Source organism: Stigmatopora argus, chromosome 7 (genome assembly GCF_051989625.1).
Source record: "Stigmatopora argus isolate UIUO_Sarg chromosome 7, RoL_Sarg_1.0, whole genome shotgun sequence".
Taxonomy (NCBI): domain Eukaryota; kingdom Metazoa; phylum Chordata; class Actinopteri; order Syngnathiformes; family Syngnathidae; genus Stigmatopora; species Stigmatopora argus.
The window spans coordinates 7,193,590-7,219,241 of NC_135393.1; the positions used below are offsets into that span (position 1 = coordinate 7,193,590).

Here is a 25,652-nt window from a genome sequence, read left to right on the forward strand (position 1 = left end):
TACTTGATTTAGGAATTTTTTTTTTTACAACTATATAAGTTTGAAAAGTAAACATTTTATGGGTTACCCGTAGTAGTCTGAGCTATAGGTAATATTAATGATTTTAGAGTTAAAAAAGGGGGGAGGGGGATTTCAGCCGAACTCTAATGCGTAATGAAACATGAAAACCTACTGTATATCTTTCCAACAACTTTATTCATAAAGCGCTCCCACAATAACCGCAACTGTAACAAAGTGCTTTGACAGACAGAACACCTGACACAAAAGAAATTTAAAAATACAACCATTAGTTAACCAACAAGATTTTCGTAATTATTCTTTAGGCCTCTGTTTTGTTTGTTTGTTTGTTTGTTTTTTTAATGACGAAGTGGGAAAGATTTAAAATCTCCCTTTAAGAGTGGCTCAGATATGCCACGATCATGATGTCACTGCCAGCAAACACAGCTTTTTCTTGGTGGTTCAGATACACGCATGCAGATAGAATGTGACCATCACTCTGAAAGCGACAATAGTTGAAATGTAGCGAAAAGAAATGGTGCTGTTGGAAGTGAGTTTTGCGGAGAAGGCGCAACTATCAAGAACTGATTCACTACTCCAATGAATGGGACGGGCAAATCAATGAAAGCACTCTACAAGTGGAAAATACAAGGGACAACAAACAATGACAGAAAAACAACAGCGGTTGTCAACAACAAGCACTTCCCTCCATGTTAGTGACTAATCAGAATAATTTTAACACAGTGGTTATTTAGAAGTTATTTCACTGACTCACGGCACAAAACATCACCATGTTGAGTTTTTGTATGTAACAAGATTTTACAGTGCACATTTCTGAAAGAGTCATTAGGTAATGGGTATTACCGCATTTAAAAGCAAGTCAATATCTAAAAGTATGCTTAGAGTACCTGGACTGTCCTTAATTTCTATCTTGAGGCCTTGTTGCTGCTTTGAGACACTTTCTTCCGTGTTGCTCCACCTTGTCCCTTAAAATATTTACAATTGTTCAGCTTGGACATTGGCGTGAGTCCAGCAGGGTTGGCTCCCCGTGATGGCGAGAAACTGTTAGCAGCCTCCTTGCTGTAGCCCGGGCTGTGGCGGCGAGGCGAGCGGCTAGATCGGGTCTCATTGCGCATCAGGCCGGTATCCAAGTGTCGCGTTTGTCCATGCCAGTAGCGATGTCCTCCTATTACGATGCTACTCGCTCGCTGAGAGCGGTGGAAGCTCCCTGGTTTAGCGATGATGACTTTTGTGCCTCTGGGCCTCCCATCACGATTAGGAGATTTCGAAAATGAAAATATCTGGACAAAGACAGGGAATTCTTGTTAGTATCTCACCTGGAAGACATTTTCAATTATTACTTTGTCTTCTTTAAGAATCATGAAAATGTCAAAACAATGCTTTGAAAGGCCTTATATTGGTGAGAGGCTTGCTTCCATGCTATCTCGCTAGTAACGACAGCAGTAAACATGTCTGGTCAGTGGAGGGCATTAAACTGTATTCAAAACTTCAACAGAAAAGCAGAACTGGAACAAATGTTTAACTTCTAATTGATTCATCTGAACTACATCAAGCTGTAGTTGGTTGATGGGTTAGCACAGGCATGGGCAAACCGGTCCTCGAGGGCCGGTGTGGGTGCAGGTTTTTGTTCCAACCGATATAGCACAGACAGTTTAACCAATGAGATTCCTGCAGAAAACAAGAAGCACCTGACTGCAATCCACTGATTGCACTTGTAGCACACCGGATTGGTGAAAAGGTGCCCTCTCAATGGGTTGAAATGAAAACCCGCACCCACTGCGGCCCTTTGTGGAATAGTTTGCCCACCCCTGGGTTAGCATGTCCGGCTCACAATTCTGAGATTGACATTTCAGACCCGGTACATCCCACACGCCCCTTGTGACGATAACCAGTACAGAAAATTAATGAATAAATTGAATTTCTCTAAGAATTGCAAATGGTAGGTATTTAAGTTGGTCACGGTGCAACATCCCACCGTGCCTCATACAAGTATCTACCCTCTCCGTTCTACCTTGATGCCCTCTAATAACAGGATTGTCATTGAGCCAGGCAAGCTCGTCTGTATGGTCTCAACTCAAGTTGACCATTTCCTGGTTCTTAACTGAGCTCCGCCCAGCATACAATATATGAACAATGCAGTTTTTATATCTAGACCTATGTATACTTTTGTCACATTACCAGTTCTTGTCTTTGTCGCTTTGAATTTGTTATTTTTGTACAACTGTGAATAGTGAAGCTTGGTGTCATTGAAGAACGTCGTCGCCCGCATTTCCACAATGTATAACACGCATTCCAAACGCTCATAAGCTTTTCAAATACACACCAATTTTCCCAACGGTCAATTAGAGCAAAGAGATGAAATTGGAATTATTGAATATTCAAATTGGATAAGCAGGCTGCATATTAAGGATTTTGCAAAGAGAACTAAAAAAGGCTTAATTGACATTCTGAATACATTAAAAGTAAATTACATCAAAAGTTATGAAAAATATTCATTCATTCATTTTCTGAACCGCTTAACGTCACAAGGGTTGCAGGGGGTGTTGAAGCCTAGGCGCTAATCACTCGGCTGCCAGTTATGAAACGTAATGTTAAAAAATAAATAAATACAAGTTGAGTTCACTATGCTATTTTAGGTTAAATGTAAATATTTAGTGGTCAGTTAAATGTAAAAGGTATCGATTTTAGATTCTCTAGTCATGTGATCGACAAGCAATCATCTCAATGCATTGTGGAATTTAAGTGAATAATATGTTGCTATTCGTTGACATTTTGAGGTGATTGTTCAACGATCCCTCTCGGCAAAAAACATGAGCCATGTGAAGGGAGCGTCCATCATGGCTGCCTATCTTAAGATGCTGCCCTTCATCTTCATCATCCTCCCAGGCATGATCAGCCGTGCTCTCTATCCAGGTGAGGACACATGAGTATGGGCAATTATTCTCCATGTTTACACTTTATGTGTCATATCCTTTATGTTCTTCAAAAACTGCATCCTGTCTAACTCTTTAAGAACTGCTTCAGTAGATATTAGTTTTGTTTCAATTTAAAAAACAAACCCTTTTTAATTATTCACAAAAAGAATTTGTTCCAGAAGTGGTTCGTAAGTAGATATATTTTACATTGAATTAGCATAACTCGTTCAACGATATTTAATACTAGCACCCTGAACCCTTTAAATATTATACAAATTTTGCATGAAATATGTATGCAAATATATATAAAAAAAGGGAAAAATGGCTTGCATTTATTAAGTAATTAAAATGAATAAGAAATGCAAAGACATTTTCCATTGGAGTGGAACTGCGAGTAGGAGCTGAGTAAACATGTGTACACGAATTAAAAATTATGTTAAGGACACTTATAAAAACTGAAGAAACAACTCTAACGCCAAACGAGGGTCAAAGACGCACAAATCAGGAACTCATCGCCGGCCGGAATTGCTCGGCCGTGTTCATGGAAAAAGATGAAAAAGTGCCCGAAAAAGGGGCTTTTGGTCCGAGGGTCACGTTTAAATTCTGATGGTGGCCGCTACCCCATTTTGCTCTTGCATCTACCTGGAGAGCACCGGTCCGGTCGGACTGGCGCTATTCCCCATTCCCCCCTATCGGACCCTGTAGTGGGCTAACCTTGGCTCATGGATCATGTAGACGCAGGTTTCTTCAAGCCAATGGGAGGTAAAGAGAGTAAATTATTTATCTGCCTAAATCTGAAGTTGTGTCTGTTAGCCAGTCATTCTAAACTTCTATGCAAATTACCACAATAAACTCCCAACACCAAGTCAATCCACCATTATTGCCTAGGCTGGGTGAAGATGCAGACCGACTTTCGATAGAATGCTCTCGTTCCACTGACAAACTTTCACTCCACTGCCAGAAAGTAGTGGTGCCCAATGAGTTGTTCACAATCGACTTATCTCAGAACAGTCCGTTTAACTTGCACGAGCCAGGGCATATTCAGCTGAATGACAGATAGGGTGTGAAAAAGGGACTTGCTGCTTATTGTAGTTTGAGTGTGTTACATGTTAAGAACAGTTTCAAATCGGGAAAAAAAGTACTTTAATGAGAGGAGATTGTCTTACCTTCCCTATCCGCCTGTGCGGTGAGCCACGGCCCTGCCTGCGCAGCTGCTGTGACTGGCGGATGAGTGCTCTGCTGTCCACTGGATCTCTGGGCTCTCGCAGGTCCAGCATGCTCTGAGAGAGCCGGGCCATCATGTTAACGCCATCCATAAGACGGTTGCTGGGGCCGGACCCTGTGCTGACCCTGTCAACCAACAGGTCCCCAGGTTCCTGCTGAGAGCAGTCGTAGTACTCATCCTCGGAGGCCGTGGAAGTGCTAGACGGGTCATCAACGGCTGCTCTGTCACACATGACCTTGGTGCTGTCCTGGCTGCCATTGTCGTTGCTGCCTGAGTCGGCGCCGTCTTCCTTGGAGGTGACGCAGCCAAGGTCAAGTGGGGATTTCTGATTGTTGTTCGAGGAGCTCTCTGTGTTGTCAATTTTAACAAGAGTGACCTGTGCTTTAGAGAACGTGTCTGAGGGGGCTGGGTCGAAGACCAAGTGCAGCGTTCGTCGTTTCGGTACAGGAGGGGCTGCTGGAGGTTCAGGAGTTTCTTTAGTGTTGTCTGCTGGTTGAGGCTGTGCAGAGGGTGCATGTGTTTGTTGTGTCTCCTCTTTGCAAGGTGCGTCAGGCTGCGACTGTTGAAGCCCTGCAGAATCTGTTACATCAGCACATTCTTTATTTAGAGATGGCTGTTCCTGCTGCTCTTTGCTGGATACAGGATTTGGAGTCGAATTATTCCCTAATGTAGGTTGCGTGTCACATTTTTCATCCGGGCCGGACTCTTCAGTAGGACTCGGCATTGTCAACGGCGAGCTGAAGCGAATAGCTTGACTGACCTCAAAGCGCTCGGACCTTTGCAAGTGAACCTGATTGGCTCGTTTCTCATCCCTAATGTTAATGAAACCAATGACATCACTTGGCGGGTCTGGCTCCGGCCAGGTGGGAAGGTATGGGATCAGGTAGGCTTTCTCCATATTGACCAAGGCGGGATGTATCTCTGGCTCCTCAGAAACACCTTTTAGACGCCCCTTGTGAATTTTTATGGCAGCAGGGACCTGGGAATTCTTATGGCTGGAGTTCAGGTCTGAAGACGTGGTACTTGTGTGGGTTCCCACAGAAACCAAGGCATACTTAGGATTGATGAGCTTCTTAGCAACAGTGGCTGACACAACAACCGGGGTGACCTGCGGGAGTGGATCGGGAATGGGCTCGTCGACCATGGGAACTTTGCTAAGAGACACGCTCCGTGACAGGAGGAACAGTTCCCGAAACTGGAAGTCAAAGGTCTCCATGGCCTGTCCTGTAATGACTGTGATGAGATTACGATCCAAGCGGGATGAGGACCACGTGAAGCTGAAATAAAAAGCCGAAAGTCAGTTGTATCCTAGGTTAGGTCACTACTATTGTCTAAGTGTTTGGTCCCTACTGTAAGAATATTTCAAATTGAGGAACTAAGTTCACTAGTGTTCAACCACAATTAGTGTGGCCTGGCAATATTTCTGGTTTTCAAGGTTATGATAGGTTTAAAATGAAGAATATGTTTTTACATTTTTAAAACCCCTACAATTAAACAACAAGGAATGACGACCACTTTCCAGAGAAGAAGACTGGAGATGTTAGAATAAATCTTTTAGTCCTGAGCGTTTGTTATGGCTCATCTCAAATGTGTGATGTTCATTAATTTATTGATTAAGAAAAATCATATTCAAAGGGTGTCATGTCAAGCTCACCTGTATGAACCAGAGATGGCTCTGTCTCCGTCTACCAGGAGAAACTTCTGGCTCAGGGACCCACGAATCTTCTGAGCAGAGCGTGTGAAGAACTCCACACCACCACAGCAGCGCACACGTAGATTCTAAACAAACACACGAAGACAAATAAAAAGTGAGATGGATTTTAGAGGGGTTTTGTGCTGCCCAAAATAGGCACACTATCCTTTGATGCCTATGTTGTGTTTACAGATGCTACAGGTTATCTGTGTGCATGATACACACCCTGCAGTGTTTGTCTTTTGCCCAGAGATATAAGGGTGTGGTGCAATGGGATCTGTTACCTCATGGATAGAAGGTGTGGGCATAATCTCACATGGGTATTAAGTAGTTGTTGTAAATGTGAGAGTGACGATGATAACGGTTGATAAGAAAGGTTGAAAAGAGAGATTTGGATAGTTTATATGAAAAGGAATGACTGTCTGCCTTATTTGCAAATGCTTCGCTTTAGTGTTTTCTCTTACTGCCCTGACCAGTTTTACTCAGAAAGGGAATGAATAGCATGGAAATGTAGCCTATAGCGTCTCGTATGCTACTGCGTGTACAGAACAACAGGGCCTTTGAAGACGTGTCAGTTTTGTCCCTCGTGTCTTCTGCTTTAAAACACTGCAATTTCACTACTCAAACTTTTTTTTTGCCCAAATTAAGATTTTACTCATTTTTTCAATCTACTAAATTTTAAATCAATCTGGGAACACTGGCTGTGCTTTTGTACTATGGTCGGACACTCTTCACAGTCATGTTACCATTGCCAGCAGGGCATTAGATGTTGTTTGAGGAAAATAGATTTTTTTCATTCATTCCTTCCTTTTTTCTTTTTATAAATGTCCTGAACAATTAACTTAAATATTAGCATTAACTGACACATTTCTGGTGGGAAGGTGACGAAGCTTTGGAACTTTGACTAATCAACAGCAGCCATCTGTTCAACTGCCTCACCTCTCAGTTCAACTACAAAACCTTGTCTGTGTATTTATGTGTCAAAGCATTATGTGTGTCTATAGGTGCGCGTGTGTGTATAGAGGGGGTGTTTGTGTACCTTTAGGTGTCCACGATGCATATCAGCTCGGCCACACATGGAAAGAAAAGAGGGCACAGCTGCTGCGTCAATAATTATGTATACAGGAACTTTGCGTCTGTATCCTGCGTCTAGCAGGTCACGGAATATATCTACGTCAGTGAAGGCATCCATCACCACAGCTAGAACCTGCATACAAACACACATTGGATGTAATGCAAATTACATTAGTGTTTATATAAAAAACAGTACCCTGCGATTGGATTGGATGGGCACTAATTCAGGGTGTCCACCGCCTGGTGCCCAAGGTTAGTTGGGATAGACCCCGGAACCTCCCATGACCCTTGTGAGGATAAACGGAATGAATATGCAAAACAGTAGCCTTGAACTTATTTACTTCCATGCCCATTACTGAGCATTTTACCACCATGTTTGGGCATTTAATTGTTTGCCTAAAGTTAATATAACGACTATCAAATTAATAATTTCATAAAACGAGTGATTGACTAAACAGAAAATATTTTGATCCAAGTAAATAAGGAGGAAAATGCTGTACATACACACAAAAATAAAGAATTATTACAAAAAGTTGTGAAATAATTTTGATTAGATTGCGGATTTTCTCAAAATCCTGAGACATATTACCGCTAGGTTGGACACGAGGATAAAGAAATGCTGATCTATCTATCTATCTATCTATCTATCTATCTATCTATCTATCTATCTATCTATCTATCTATCTATCTATCTATCTATCTATCTATCTATCTATCTATCTATCTATCTATCTATCTATCTATCTATCTATCTATCTATCTATCTATCTATCTATCTATCTATCTATCTATCTATCTATCTATCTATCTATCTATCTATCTATCTATCTATCTATCTATCTATCTATCTATCTATCTATCTATCTATCTATCTATCTATCTATCTATCTATCTATCTATCTATCTATCTATCTATCTATCTATCTATCTATCTATCTATCTATCTATCTATCTATCTATCTATCTATCTATCTATCTATCTATCTATCTATCTATCTATCTATCTATCTATCTATCTATCTATCTATCTATCTATCTATCTATCTATCTATCTATCTATCTATCTATCTATCTATCTATCTATCTATCTATCTATCTATCTATCTATCTATCTATCTATCTATCTATCTATCTATCTATCTATCTATCTATCTATCTATCTATCTATCTATCTATCTATCTATCTATCTATCTATCTATCTATCTATCTATCTATCTATCTATCTATCTATCTATCTATCTATCTATCTATCTATCTATCTATCTATCTATCTATCTATCTATCTATCTATCTATCTATCTATCTATCTATCTATCTATCTATCTATCTATCTATCTATCTATCTATCTATCTATCTATCTATCTATCTATCTATCTATCTATCTATCTATCTATCTATCTATCTATCTATCTATCTATCTATCTATCTATCTATCTATCTATCTATCTATCTATCTATCTATCTATCTATCTATCTATCTATCTATCTATCTATCTATCTATCTATCTATCTATCTATCTATCTATCTATCTATCTATCTATCTATCTATCTATCTATCTATCTATCTATCTATCTATCTATCTATCTATCTATCTATCTATCTATCTATCTATCTATCTATCTATCTATCTATCTATCTATCTATCTATCTATCTATCTATCTATCTATCTATCTATCTATCTATCTATCTATCTATCTATCTATCTATCTATCTATCTATCTATCTATCTATCTATCTATCTATCTATCTATCTATCTATCTATCTATCTATCTATCTATCTATCTATCTATCTATCTATCTATCTATCTATCTATCTATCTATCTATCTATCTATCTATCTATCTATCTATCTATCTATCTATCTATCTATCTATCTATCTATCTATCTATCTATCTATCTATCTATCTATCTATCTATCTATCTATCTATCTATCTATCTATCTATCTATCTATCTATCTATCTATCTATCTATCTATCTATCTATCTATCTATCTATCTATCTATCTATCTATCTATCTATCTATCTATCTATCTATCTATCTATCTATCTATCTATCTATCTATCTATCTATCTATCTATCTATCTATCTATCTATCTATCTATCTATCTATCTATCTATCTATCTATCTATCTATCTATCTATCTATCTATCTATCTATCTATCTATCTATCTATCTATCTATCTATCTATCTATCTATCTATCTATCTATCTATCTATCTATCTATCTATCTATCTATCTATCTATCTATCTATCTATCTATCTATCTATCTATCTATCTATCTATCTATCTATCTATCTATCTATCTATCTATCTATCTATCTATCTATCTATCTATCTATCTATCTATCTATCTATCTATCTATCTATCTATCTATCTATCTATCTATCTATCTATCTATCTATCTATCTATCTATCTATCTATCTATCTATCTATCTATCTATCTATCTATCTATCTATCTATCTATCTATCTATCTATCTATCTATCTATCTATCTATCTATCTATCTATCTATCTATCTATCTATCTATCTATCTATCTATCTATCTATCTATCTATCTATCTATCTATCTATCTATCTATCTATCTATCTATCTATCTATCTATCTATCTATCTATCTATCTATCTATCTATCTATCTATCTATCTATCTATCTATCTATCTATCTATCTATCTATCTATCTATCTATCTATCTATCTATCTATCTATCTATCTATCTATCTATCTATCTATCTATCTATCTATCTATCTATCTATCTATCTATCTATCTATCTATCTATCTATCTATCTATCTATCTATCTATCTATCTATCTATCTATCTATCTATCTATCTATCTATCTATCTATCTATCTATCTATCTATCTATCTATCTATCTATCTATCTATCTATCTATCTATCTATCTATCTATCTATCTATCTATCTATCTATCTATCTATCTATCTATCTATCTATCTATCTATCTATCTATCTATCTATCTATCTATCTATCTATCTATCTATCTATCTATCTATCTATCTATCTATCTATCTATCTATCTATCTATCTATCTATCTATCTATCTATCTATCTATCTATCTATCTATCTATCTATCTATCTATCTATCTATCTATCTATCTATCTATCTATCTATCTATCTATCTATCTATCTATCTATCTATCTATCTATCTATCTATCTATCTATCTATCTATCTATCTATCTATCTATCTATCTATCTATCTATCTATCTATCTATCTATCTATCTATCTATCTATCTATCTATCTATCTATCTATCTATCTATCTATCTATCTATCTATCTATCTATCTATCTATCTATCTATCTATCTATCTATCTATCTATCTATCTATCTATCTATCTATCTATCTATCTATCTATCTATCTATCTATCTATCTATCTATCTATCTATCTATCTATCTATCTATCTATCTATCTATCTATCTATCTATCTATCTATCTATCTATCTATCTATCTATCTATCTATCTATCTATCTATCTATCTATCTATCTATCTATCTATCTATCTATCTATCTATCTATCTATCTATCTATCTATCTATCTATCTATCTATCTATCTATCTATCTATCTATCTATCTATCTATCTATCTATCTATCTATCTATCTATCTATCTATCTATCTATCTATCTATCTATCTATCTATCTATCTATCTATCTATCTATCTATCTATCTATCTATCTATCTATCTATCTATCTATCTATCTATCTATCTATCTATCTATCTATCTATCTATCTATCTATCTATCTATCTATCTATCTATCTATCTATCTATCTATCTATCTATCTATCTATCTATCTATCTATCTATCTATCTATCTATCTATCTATCTATCTATCTATCTATCTATCTATCTATCTATCTATCTATCTATCTATCTATCTATCTATCTATCTATCTATCTATCTATCTATCTATCTATCTATCTATCTATCTATCTATCTATCTATCTATCTATCTATCTATCTATCTATCTATCTATCTATCTATCTATCTATCTATCTATCTATCTATCTATCTATCTATCTATCTATCTATCTATCTATCTATCTATCTATCTATCTATCTATCTATCTATCTATCTATCTATCTATCTATCTATCTATCTATCTATCTATCTATCTATCTATCTATCTATCTATCTATCTATCTATCTATCTATCTATCTATCTATCTATCTATCTATCTATCTATCTATCTATCTATCTATCTATCTATCTATCTATCTATCTATCTATCTATCTATCTATCTATCTATCTATCTATCTATCTATCTATCTATCTATCTATCTATCTATCTATCTATCTATCTATCTATCTATCTATCTATCTATCTATCTATCTATCTATCTATCTATCTATCTATCTATCTATCTATCTATCTATCTATCTATCTATCTATCTATCTATCTATCTATCTATCTATCTATCTATCTATCTATCTATCTATCTATCTATCTATCTATCTATCTATCTATCTATCTATCTATCTATCTATCTATCTATCTATCTATCTATCTATCTATCTATCTATCTATCTATCTATCTATCTATCTATCTATCTATCTATCTATCTATCTATCTATCTATCTATCTATCTATCTATCTATCTATCTATCTATCTATCTATCTATCTATCTATCTATCTATCTATCTATCTATCTATCTATCTATCTATCTATCTATCTATCTATCTATCTATCTATCTATCTATCTATCTATCTATCTATCTATCTATCTATCTATCTATCTATCTATCTATCTATCTATCTATCTATCTATCTATCTATCTATCTATCTATCTATCTATCTATCTATCTATCTATCTATCTATCTATCTATCTATCTATCTATCTATCTATCTATCTATCTATCTATCTATCTATCTATCTATCTATCTATCTATCTATCTATCTATCTATCTATCTATCTATCTATCTATCTATCTATCTATCTATCTATCTATCTATCTATCTATCTATCTATCTATCTATCTATCTATCTATCTATCTATCTATCTATCTATCTATCTATCTATCTATCTATCTATCTATCTATCTATCTATCTATCTATCTATCTATCTATCTATCTATCTATCTATCTATCTATCTATCTATCTATCTATCTATCTATCTATCTATCTATCTATCTATCTATCTATCTATCTATCTATCTATCTATCTATCTATCTATCTATCTATCTATCTATCTATCTATCTATCTATCTATCTATCTATCTATCTATCTATCTATCTATCTATCTATCTATCTATCTATCTATCTATCTATCTATCTATCTATCTATCTATCTATCTATCTATCTATCTATCTATCTATCTATCTATCTATCTATCTATCTATCTATCTATCTATCTATCTATCTATCTATCTATCTATCTATCTATCTATCTATCTATCTATCTATCTATCTATCTATCTATCTATCTATCTATCTATCTATCTATCTATCTATCTATCTATCTATCTATCTATCTATCTATCTATCTATCTATCTATCTATCTATCTATCTATCTATCTATCTATCTATCTATCTATCTATCTATCTATCTATCTATCTATCTATCTATCTATCTATCTATCTATCTATCTATCTATCTATCTATCTATCTATCTATCTATCTATCTATCTATCTATCTATCTATCTATCTATCTATCTATCTATCTATCTATCTATCTATCTATCTATCTATCTATCTATCTATCTATCTATCTATCTATCTATCTATCTATCTATCTATCTATCTATCTATCTATCTATCTATCTATCTATCTATCTATCTATCTATCTATCTATCTATCTATCTATCTATCTATCTATCTATCTATCTATCTATCTATCTATCTATCTATCTATCTATCTATCTATCTATCTATCTATCTATCTATCTATCTATCTATCTATCTATCTATCTATCTATCTATCTATCTATCTATCTATCTATCTATCTATCTATCTATCTATCTATCTATCTATCTATCTATCTATCTATCTATCTATCTATCTATCTATCTATCTATCTATCTATCTATCTATCTATCTATCTATCTATCTATCTATCTATCTATCTATCTATCTATCTATCTATCTATCTATCTATCTATCTATCTATCTATCTATCTATCTATCTATCTATCTATCTATCTATCTATCTATCTATCTATCTATCTATCTATCTATCTATCTATCTATCTATCTATCTATCTATCTATCTATCTATCTATCTATCTATCTATCTATCTATCTATCTATCTATCTATCTATCTATCTATCTATCTATCTATCTATCTATCTATCTATCTATCTATCTATCTATCTATCTATCTATCTATCTATCTATCTATCTATCTATCTATCTATCTATCTATCTATCTATCTATCTATCTATCTATCTATCTATCTATCTATCTATCTATCTATCTATCTATCTATCTATCTATCTATCTATCTATCTATCTATCTATCTATCTATCTATCTATCTATCTATCTATCTATCTATCTATCTATCTATCTATCTATCTATCTATCTATCTATCTATCTATCTATCTATCTATCTATCTATCTATCTATCTATCTATCTATCTATCTATCTATCTATCTATCTATCTATCTATCTATCTATCTATCTATCTATCTATCTATCTATCTATCTATCTATCTATCTATCTATCTATCTATCTATCTATCTATCTATCTATCTATCTATCTATCTATCTATCTATCTATCTATCTATCTATCTATCTATCTATCTATCTATCTATCTATCTATCTATCTATCTATCTATCTATCTATCTATCTATCTATCTATCTATCTATCTATCTATCTATCTATCTATCTATCTATCTATCTATCTATCTATCTATCTATCTATCTATCTATCTATCTATCTATCTATCTATCTATCTATCTATCTATCTATCTATCTATCTATCTATCTATCTATCTATCTATCTATCTATCTATCTATCTATCTATCTATCTATCTATCTATCTATCTATCTATCTATCTATCTATCTATCTATCTATCTATCTATCTATCTATCTATCTATCTATCTATCTATCTATCTATCTATCTATCTATCTATCTATCTATCTATCTATCTATCTATCTATCTATCTATCTATCTATCTATCTATCTATCTATCTATCTATCTATCTATCTATCTATCTATCTATCTATCTATCTATCTATCTATCTATCTATCTATCTATCTATCTATCTATCTATCTATCTATCTATCTATCTATCTATCTATCTATCTATCTATCTATCTATCTATCTATCTATCTATCTATCTATCTATCTATCTATCTATCTATCTATCTATCTATCTATCTATCTATCTATCTATCTATCTATCTATCTATCTATCTATCTATCTATCTATCTATCTATCTATCTATCTATCTATCTATCTATCTATCTATCTATCTATCTATCTATCTATCTATCTATCTATCTATCTATCTATCTATCTATCTATCTATCTATCTATCTATCTATCTATCTATCTATCTATCTATCTATCTATCTATCTATCTATCTATCTATCTATCTATCTATCTATCTATCTATCTATCTATCTATCTATCTATCTATCTATCTATCTATCTATCTATCTATCTATCTATCTATCTATCTATCTATCTATCTATCTATCTATCTATCTATCTATCTATCTATCTATCTATCTATCTATCTATCTATCTATCTATCTATCTATCTATCTATCTATCTATCTATCTATCTATCTATCTATCTATCTATCTATCTATCTATCTATCTATCTATCTATCTATCTATCTATCTATCTATCTATCTATCTATCTATCTATCTATCTATCTATCTATCTATCTATCTATCTATCTATCTATCTATCTATCTATCTATCTATCTATCTATCTATCTATCTATCTATCTATCTATCTATCTATCTATCTATCTATCTATCTATCTATCTATCTATCTATCTATCTATCTATCTATCTATCTATCTATCTATCTATCTATCTATCTATCTATCTATCTATCTATCTATCTATCTATCTATCTATCTATCTATCTATCTATCTATCTATCTATCTATCTATCTATCTATCTATCTATCTATCTATCTATCTATCTATCTATCTATCTATCTATCTATCTATCTATCTATCTATCTATCTATCTATCTATCTATCTATCTATCTATCTATCTATCTATCTATCTATCTATCTATCTATCTATCTATCTATCTATCTATCTATCTATCTATCTATCTATCTATCTATCTATCTATCTATCTATCTATCTATCTATCTATCTATCTATCTATCTATCTATCTATCTATCTATCTATCTATCTATCTATCTATCTATCTATCTATCTATCTATCTATCTATCTATCTATCTATCTATCTATCTATCTATCTATCTATCTATCTATCTATCTATCTATCTATCTATCTATCTATCTATCTATCTATCTATCTATCTATCTATCTATCTATCTATCTATCTATCTATCTATCTATCTATCTATCTATCTATCTATCTATCTATCTATCTATCTATCTATCTATCTATCTATCTATCTATCTATCTATCTATCTATCTATCTATCTATCTATCTATCTATCTATCTATCTATCTATCTATCTATCTATCTATCTATCTATCTATCTATCTATCTATCTATCTATCTATCTATCTATCTATCTATCTATCTATCTATCTATCTATCTATCTATCTATCTATCTATCTATCTATCTATCTATCTATCTATCTATCTATCTATCTATCTATCTATCTATCTATCTATCTATCTATCTATCTATCTATCTATCTATCTATCTATCTATCTATCTATCTATCTATCTATCTATCTATCTATCTATCTATCTATCTATCTATCTATCTATCTATCTATCTATCTATCTATCTATCTATCTATCTATCTATCTATCTATCTATCTATCTATCTATCTATCTATCTATCTATCTATCTATCTATCTATCTATCTATCTATCTATCTATCTATCTATCTATCTATCTATCTATCTATCTATCTATCTATCTATCTATCTATCTATCTATCTATCTATCTATCTATCTATCTATCTATCTATCTATCTATCTATCTATCTATCTATCTATCTATCTATCTATCTATCTATCTATCTATCTATCTATCTATCTATCTATCTATCTATCTATCTATCTATCTATCTATCTATCTATCTATCTATCTATCTATCTATCTATCTATCTATCTATCTATCTATCTATCTATCTATCTATCTATCTATCTATCTATCTATCTATCTATCTATCTATCTATCTATCTATCTATCTATCTATCTATCTATCTATCTATCTATCTATCTATCTATCTATCTATCTATCTATCTATCTATCTATCTATCTATCTATCTATCTATCTATCTATCTATCTATCTATCTATCTATCTATCTATCTATCTATCTATCTATCTATCTATCTATCTATCTATCTATCTATCTATCTATCTATCTATCTATCTATCTATCTATCTATCTATCTATCTATCTATCTATCTATCTATCTATCTATCTATCTATCTATCTATCTATCTATCTATCTATCTATCTATCTATCTATCTATCTATCTATCTATCTATCTATCTATCTATCTATCTATCTATCTATCTATCTATCTATCTATCTATCTATCTATCTATCTATCTATCTATATATATATATATATATATATATATATATATATATATATATATATATATATATATATATATATATATATATATATATATATATATATATATATATATATATATATATATATATATATATATATATATATATATATATATATATATATATATATATATATATATATATATATATATATATATATATATATATATAAGTGCAGAAATCAGTGGTGGACCGTCAAGGCTTGCAAGGCCTTCTCTGCTGGCCTAAAAAAAATATCTGAATCACAGACTGATGTTAATTATGTTTTGTCCATGAATACTTATTAATAATTCCAAATTGTCTGTCAGCTTCCTTTCATTGCTTTTTCCCTGGTTGCGCTGCTTCCAGATGCGTATTTTCATATTCAAGCATCTAACCAATCACATTTCAGCTATTTGTTGCTCGGGTCAGAAATCTGCCTTGAGGCCTTCACAATCGGTTCTGCAGGCTCTGTTGCATAAAACAAGCGTCGGTAAAACTGTTGCTTTAACCAATCAGAATTCGATTTGGCGACACTAAGGCCTTCTCACAGGCGTAGGGATACGTCATCGCTTTCACCAACTATGATTGGCTAGTGATAGAGTGGACTAGCCAGAGCTACTAAACTGTATCTGAAGCGAGCTGCACAAGCAAATATATTATTCTGTTGATTTAATAGCAGTTTTGTCAACCCGCAATGGCTGAAGGAGGAGAGGAAATGGATTTTACTGTCAAAGCCATTTTCAAGACAGACTTTTCAAGAAAAAAAGCTGGACATCATTAAGAAAGGTCGGACAACTCCGAAGCAAGCCCGCCTGTCACAACCAGGAACGAACATTTTCAGCACTAAATCGAATAAAAACATATGCCAGAAATACGACAGGACAGGCCACGACTTTCAGCATTAGCTTTGATGGCGATAGAAAAGAAGGAGGAAAGAAAAGAGGATGGATATTGTGTGCAGGTAAAAATGATTTTTGGTGAGTAAAACATGGCTATATTCCTTGTATGAGGTTATTATTGATACTTTTTTAATGTGTAGAGGTTTTATAGCCATAAAATAGTTTTTGAGGGTTGGATTGATTCAGACAGCTGAAGGCGTCGGTAGGAAATTCACGGACCGCCGCTGGCAGAAATGGATGAATGCAGACTATTTTGGGAAAGCTGACTTTCTAGTTTTCGTTTTGGCTCTTGTGTTTAACTTAAGGCAGTATTCCAGTGGTTAAAAAAAGCCCCTTAAATTAGAAGATAAAGCTTCCTGTGTTATTCTAGGTCAAACACTGACTTAGTGCGGTGGCATTTCAAGGCCTATATCATGTGACAGATCATGTCTTTTTTTTTTTTTTTAATATAGGCGTGTTCTAGTCAATCTTGTTTGGTGAATGCTTTACATGTGTGTGTGTGTGTGTGTGCATGTGTGAGAGCAACACGTGCTAAAATACCTCTAGAGGATCAACCCTTGACAGCACTGGAGATGACAAGGCACAATGACCCAGTTAGTTTGGCTGACTTGTCAACATTGCAGAGAAGTGAAAATGTATAAAACTGCCCAGTGCCCAGTATTTCAAACCTTAACTGCAACCCATATTTACTTTATCAGAGTTTAGAAAACCCAGTAAATTAATAGGGAAAAGGTTCAACACAAAATGGATCTGAAAAGAGGTTAAAATGACAATATTTTGTATAATAGCTTTGAGAATATTTTTAGGATTTAGGATTTATTTATTTAGTAAGGGACAGCACATTTTCATCTTTAGTCCCATGTGTAGGTTGAAGATAAGTGATTTATGCATCCAAAAAGCTGATGTGACAATTTGTCAGCAAGGCAGAAAATGTTGAAAATTAAAGGGGTATGCAATTATTAACACTGAGGCCAATTTTGAGCTTTTTACCTTTCCTTGTGATCAAAGTTGGCAGAGGTTAGATTTGTAATTTATCTAAAAGATTGTATTGAAGCGTGGGCTTTTTAAAGATTGATATTATACTCCCCTTCTTTTTGCATAGCGGGTAGCGCCAACAAATGGTAAAAAACAAAATTTAAGCCACCAATATTTGTGTATGCGCAACCTTGAATTCAACGAAGTGGTTTAGCCAATAGGTATATGGCCCCATTGCCATAACCTTTTGTATTTTTTAATTCTATAACGATCTGTACCTTGAAAGGTATAGGGCACAACATTAACATCAAATCTAGGTGAAAAGACACACGATTGTCAGTGCTGATACTTTATAAATTTGGTCTGCTCTATTATACATCCCAACCACACAAGTATACTATGAAAGTAGTCAGCATATGCCTGCTTACAGCAGCAGCATCATCTAATATTCTAAAAAATGTTAAGATGTCAAAAATAGCTTTTGGAGAGGCCTGGATTCGGCAATGGCACACCGCTACAGAATTGTCAAAATGGTCAAAAAGTGCTTTTGTCTTATTCATTACTTTAAGTTGAAGCACTGAGAATAGTAAAAACTATTTAAGTACAGTCAAACCTTGACTATAAATAACTCCAGACAAGGGTTTACCCAGCCATTAAGTGGAGGCCAACAAGTTAGGCATGTTGGGATTTGAAAAGTAATCAAAATGTTGTTGTTGAATTGTGAGGCGGCAAGGTAAATAATTGATGGGTATGTCATCTCTACGATTCAATCCCAGGCTCTGATCTTCCTCTGAAGGGTTTGCACTGTTCTCCATGTGCCTCTGTAGCTTTTCAAATTTCCTCCCACATCCCCAAAAGACACAGGGAAGCAAATTTCTTGTAGGTAAGGTTTGAGACACTTTCCCATTCAGTAGGTTCAGAAAACATCTCAAAACTTTAGACATTTTCAGTAGAATGAGAAAGTGTCTCAAAACTGTTGATTATGGGTCATTGAATCGATAAAGTTCAAATTGATAACCTTGTTTGGTTTTGCAAATATCCCTTTTTTAATACGACAAGGTAGAAAATGATTACCGCCATGTTGCATCACCTTTCCTATTAAGTGTTTAGCAACTGATGGCATTATTTGTTGAAGCTTGCCGTCTGTAGGTGGAAATTGTTCCCAGTCTTACTTGATTTGCAACTTAGATTGCTCAAGACTCCAGGATCTCAACGGCTGTATTTTACACTTCATAAAATGTGAAACATTTTCAAAAGAACATAGGTTGAGACTTGTGGGGGGGGGGAAGTCTGCTTGCGCATGTATTCTTGTAACATCATCATTTTTTATGGTAGTAATAATTAGTTTTAATAGTAATAGTTATGGATCTCTGTGAGTCGTCACTGTTTATTTTTGAATACTGTGACAGGATTCTATCATTTAATTGCGTTGTAAAAATCTGTGAAAGTGGGACTATAAATAAGCATGGAAATATCATTGCTTGGAGGGCAGCATATTGGCACTGCATAATTGAAAAAAAAGTTAAGCCGATTTTAAAGATTTGAGTACAAAAAAAATTAATAGATATACTTTAAAATGTGGAGAGTAAAAGAAAAAGATCCGGCACCTAAACACTTTAAGGCACATGTGTCAAAGTGGTGGCCCGGGGGCCAAATCTGGCCCGCCGCATCATTTTGTGTGGGCCGGGAAAGTAAATCATGAGTGCCAACTTTCTGTTTTAGAATCAAATTAAAATGAAGAGTATAGATGTATATTAAATTTCCTGATTTCCCCCTTTTAAATCAATAATTGTAATTTTTTAATCTTTTTTTCTGATTTTTTTAATTCAAAAATCATTTTGTAAAATCTAAAAATATATTTTAAAAAAAGCTAAAATAAACATTGTTTTAGATCTATAAAAAACTGAATATTCAGGGCTTTTAATCCAGTTCTTTTAATCCATTTATTAAAAAAATCTAAATATTAGATCTAAAATGGTCCGGCGCACGTGAAATCAAGTTGACGTTAAAGCGGCCCGCGAACCCCTGCTTTAAGGTATTGATGCCTGGCCTAAGCATATTGACTTTGTTACTTCCCCCAATGACAATTTGAGCTCAATTGATCTCTACCTTTTGGGCTGAAGCGATACTCTTGCGCACGACCTCTTTGATGTGCGATTGACCGTAGCTGGGGGGCTGCGTGTATACATTCACACGTGTCACCCCACGGTACGAAACGGCTTCAGGCCAACCGAGGTCCAGCTCCGCCACTGAGGCCTCAGACCGGTCTGGCCAGTACTGGAGCGACACCTGTCCGTCCAAAGCTCCATCTTCGCCGGACCCAGGGGTCAGGTTCCCCGTTTGATCCCCGGGAGTTTCCGGCCTCTGGTGGTGCTCGTACCCGGGCCGGTATAGCTCGGCCGTGTGGGTGATCCGCTCCAGCTCGGCTTCTGACAAGAAGTCCCGGACTTGGTTTGCATGGAGGTAGTCCGTGAAGGCATCACTCCCCTGAGTGATGAGCTTCTCGATGGCCAGCCGCTGGTCCTCGCTGTAGAAAAACTCTGGTTTGCTCTCGCTCACACGCCAGTTGACATGATGGTCATCCAGACATTGGATTTGAGACAGTGCCATAGTTGTCAGGAAACTACTTGTTTAAATAAATCCTTGGGAGGAAAAACAACACTCCTTTCCACTTGAGGGTTGTTTAGAAATCCACAAACTATCCGGCTTTCATCACAGTTAATCCGTGAGCCACACTTTTAAGTGGTAAACACGAGCAGTAAACCGCCGCCGTGAAGCTTCTCATTTGATGGAAATTAAATGTCCTGGAAAAAGGTCTTAACAAAGATGAATGTCGGCTTTCTCACAAACGAAGTCAAGGTGTAAGAACAATGCTTGCCCCGCCCAATGCCACGCCTTTCACCTGGTAGAGACGACGCCAGGTTCACCGGGACCCGGGAAACATGGAGAAGGCGGCTGCCTTGCCGGAGGAGTATAGTATCTCGTGTCAGACCGTGAGTCAAGTTTGAGCGGAATAAGCAGAGAAAAAAGTCGTTGATCCCCCTTCACGTACATGTGTTGAAACAAAGCGAGTGACTCAGTCTGACGAGACACTTTTTTTGTGCGGCGGTCGAGGTCCACGAAGCCCCAAAAAAAACAAAGTTGTCTACGTGGCACGAAAAAAAGCCTCAGGTGTCATGGAAGCGAAAATCCGATCAATTTCATCCAGTTTGCATCAAAGTACATTAAGTATTTTGACGTCTGCGGAGAGAGAAAGCATGGAAGTGCCGGTTGCGTGAGAACTTGGAATTCGGCAACGGAAGCTTGGATACCGGGGGACTATGGGGGGAGTCTCCGCGTCCGGTTGTCGACGGTGCCTAAACTCCACCCCTCTTTCTGGGAAGGGTGCGATAAACTTGTTTTCATTAGAAAGTCTGAGGCTTGTACAAACTATGGTGTAATCATGTGATCAAAAACCCTTGATTACGTAAGAATGAGGAGAAAGCGTTCTAAACATGCTGGTTTGGTGCAATGACCTATTTGGGTAAAACTCAGATCACATGACTGTTGGTTAAAATATGTCTCATACTGTAACACTGAGCCTCACGTTGATTATCAGTGATAGCTAACTCAGTTTTGATTATTAAAATATTCGGGTAGCTCAAATGCATGACCCGTTGCTTGCTTTGAGCATTTATTAATTTCATTTATTGTCAATAGTGCTTATAACATTAGGCACATCTGTGTCAAAGTGGCGGCCCGGGGGCCAAATCTGGCCCGCCGCATCATTTTGTGTGGCCCGTGTAAGTAAATCATGAGTGCCGACTTTCTGTTTTAGGATCAAATTAAAATGAAGAGTATAGATGTATATTAAATTTCCTGATTTTCCCCTTTTAAATCAATAATTGTAATTTTTAATCCATTTTTTCTGTTTTTAGTTCAAAAATCATTTTGTAAAATCTAAAAATATATAAAAAAGCTAAAATAAACATTGTTTTAGCTCTATAAAAATCTGAATATTCAGGGCTTTTAATCCAGTTCTTTTAATCCATTTATTAAAAAAAATATCGAAATATTATATCTAAAATGATCCAGCCCATGTGAAATCAAGTTGACATTAAAGCGGCCCGCGGGCCAGACCCGAGTCTGACACCCCTGTCCAAGATATTTCATTCATTCATTTTCTGAGCCGCTTTATCCTCACTAGTGGCTAGCCAATCGCACTGCACAAGGAGATGGACAACCATTCACCCTCACACTCAGACCTAAGGGCAATTTAGAGTGTCCAATCAGCCTACCATGCATGTCTTAGGAATGTGGGAGGAAACCAGAGTATCCGGAGAAAACCCACGCAGGCCCGGGGAGAATGTGCAAACTCCACACAGGTGGAACGACCTGGATTTGAACACAGGACCCCAGAGCTGTGAGGCCGATGTGCTAACCACTCAAGATGCCGGGCCGCTTGCCGTAGATTAAAAAAAAAAATGCATACTTTACAATTAGAGTCTTACAATATAACATGCATTTTCTTTAAGTTTGTGGGAAATAACGTTTACATTAGAAAAGGGAGTAATAGTAAGGTCAGACCCGAGATTCGAATGCATGTTGCATAAATATTCTATAATTTGATCACAGAACTGTCAAAAATACTAATTTCTTTTCAACAAAATGTTGTCATTTATTGTGGATCCATTCAACTTTCTCAGGGAGATATGTGTTAAAGTCATGTCATATTAAGTGTAAAGCAAATCCAACCTTTTTTTGGCTCAAATTCTTCCTGGTGCCATGGCTAAAACAACCATGGTTTCACAGAAGCAGACTAAACCACAAGTTTCAAAAAGAAGAAGTAAAAATAGCTTGTGTTCCTAATTGTCACAACTCGTCTTTGTATTTCTTGTTTTCAGATACGCAAAACATTTGCATATTAAACATACCAAAAGTGTCACTTTATGTAAGCTTCTTTGAAATTGGCTACCATATTCTGACAATTTGCGATCCTGTTCAAGAGTAGAAAAGAGAGTAAGGGAACATGAATTGTGAATGAGAAGACTATTTGGTTACAAAGTACATCTCTTCGTCTGTAAATGACCCCTGGATGGCCAACATCCTCATGTTTCAGATATAGTGGGATGTGTCGACCCCGAGGAGTGTGTGCGAGTTTGCGGAGCTGAGGTGGGATGCTCCAACATTGCCTTTCCCAAACTTGTCATTGAGCTCATGCCAAGTGGTGAGAACATGTCTTCAACTCTACGCTGCCTTGCAAATTATTATGCAAATTATATGCTTTCTTCGATCTTTCTTTATAGTTAATGCAAGTCAGTATAATTATCAGTGATTAATCGTTAGAGTATAAGTTGAATGTTATTGAACAAACCTCCCTATGATTATAGTATTTTTTCAAAAATAAAAAAAATAAAATGCAATGTTCCAAATTATTACGCACAACAGAGTTTCAAAACGTTTTCTATATTGTAAAGACCTGAAAATGGTCATTTGTTGAATTTCCAGCATTAGGAGGTCATATTTCCTGAAATCAAAAGCTATTATAATCAAAAATATCTTAACAGGCAGAGAGATCCGTTTTCTTTCCCATCTTGCTTGAAAATGTTGGTCTGGTCTGTTTAATAGTGTGGAACATCCTGCAGTAGTTTTTCCTTTATTTGGCTCACTTAGCAAACCACTTATCACAGGTGTCTGAAATTTATTTCAGTGATCCAAAGAGGCCTGAGAAACCACACCATCCATGAGTATAATTGAAAAACAAAAAATATATATATTTATGACACTTAAATACAATTAGCATAATAATTTGGAAGTCAGTCTAAAGTAGCATTGCATTTGCACTTTTTTTGAAGTATTAATTTGTCTATTTGTGTATTTCTGGCAGGCCTTCGAGGGCTCATGATATCAGTAATGATGGCTGCTCTGATGTCATCGCTGACCTCCATCTTCAACAGCAGCTCCACTCTCTTCACCATGGACATCTGGAAGAAGCATCGGCCACAAGCCACAGAGAAAGAGTTGCTACTGGTTGGCAGGTATAATGCTATTTTAAACTTCATAAGTTCAAATCAGGGAGGAAGTCATCTATGTATTTAGCCATCTATTATCTACTTCCTTCAGATCAGACGTTATATGGACTCGATCTCAGCAGACATTTAGCAAGTCGCTTAACCACACTAGTGTCAATAAATTGTAGGACATATTCTATGTAAATATTAGACAAACAAATATTAACACTCACATTTGCATCTTTGGGACATTAGCTACATGGAGTAGATGACAAACATCTTCCAAGTACACACTCATTTTGGTGTTTTATGCATGAAACAGTGGTAAATATTGAAATCCCGCTAGAGATCCCTTTTGAAAGTAGACCGTTTGGACATCTCATCTCATTTTCTGAACAGCTTGATCCTCACTAGGGTTGCAGGGGGTGCTGGAGCCTATCCCGGTTGACTTCGGGCCAGAGGCAGGGGACTCACCATTTGGACATAACTTAATCGTAATTCGAAAAGTTTAGAGTTAAACCCAAGTGCAAATGCACGCATGCTTTATCATAACGCAATACAAATTGACATTATACATTGAGCGGATCAAGAACCACACTCGTCATTCTGTACCTGCGTGTATTGATTATTTACAAAATGGCAACCAAATTGGAGGCCCAGTATGAGTAAGTGTTATTTCTTTCACTTTGATAATGTTCCGTGGTTATGCCACAGGATTGTGACTGTCATTTTGGTGGTGGTCAGCGTGGTGTGGATCCCCATCTTGCAGTCCGCCAACAGCGGCCAGTTGTATGTTTACATTCAGTCCGTGACCAGTTACCTGGCACCCCCCGTCACAGCTGTGTTCACCCTGGCAATCTTCTGGAAGAGAACCAACGAGCAGGTAATACCTAAGATTAATTGGTTGCCAAGCATTGAATCAAGACATAGTAACGTGACATTCCTGTTCCAAGAGAGATCGTCAACTATACTGTGAGAAAGTATTATTTTCACTTAATTGCTGAAAAATATATTTTTGTTCATCTATCAATGTCAAAAACATTTGTTGACAACCAGGTAAACT

General features: G+C 34.9%; 2 protein-coding genes across 2 annotated transcripts in view; one reads left to right on the forward strand and one right to left on the reverse strand.

The window, feature by feature from the left end:
• Nucleotides 1-25,652, forward strand: part of slc5a10 (solute carrier family 5 member 10) — a 35,382-nt gene that overhangs the window by 3,138 nt on the left and 6,592 nt on the right. Inside the window, exons 7-10 of the mRNA XM_077604253.1 lie at nucleotides 2,796-2,931; nucleotides 23,698-23,805; nucleotides 24,466-24,616; nucleotides 25,304-25,472. Of these exons, the coding sequence (XP_077460379.1) occupies nucleotides 2,796-2,931; nucleotides 23,698-23,805; nucleotides 24,466-24,616; nucleotides 25,304-25,472 (564 nt within the window). The remainder of the gene's footprint in view (nucleotides 1-2,795; nucleotides 2,932-23,697; nucleotides 23,806-24,465; nucleotides 24,617-25,303; nucleotides 25,473-25,652) is intronic.
• Nucleotides 345-21,984, reverse strand: LOC144076897 (protein FAM83G-like). The gene is made up of 5 exons (XM_077604252.1): nucleotides 20,709-21,984; nucleotides 6,891-7,058; nucleotides 5,813-5,937; nucleotides 4,100-5,435; nucleotides 345-1,298 (listed from the first exon to the last, which is right to left on the reverse strand). Exons 1-5 carry the CDS (start codon nucleotides 21,207-21,209, stop codon nucleotides 924-926), a joined length of 2,505 nt encoding a protein of 834 aa, XP_077460378.1. The 5' UTR covers nucleotides 21,210-21,984; the 3' UTR covers nucleotides 345-923.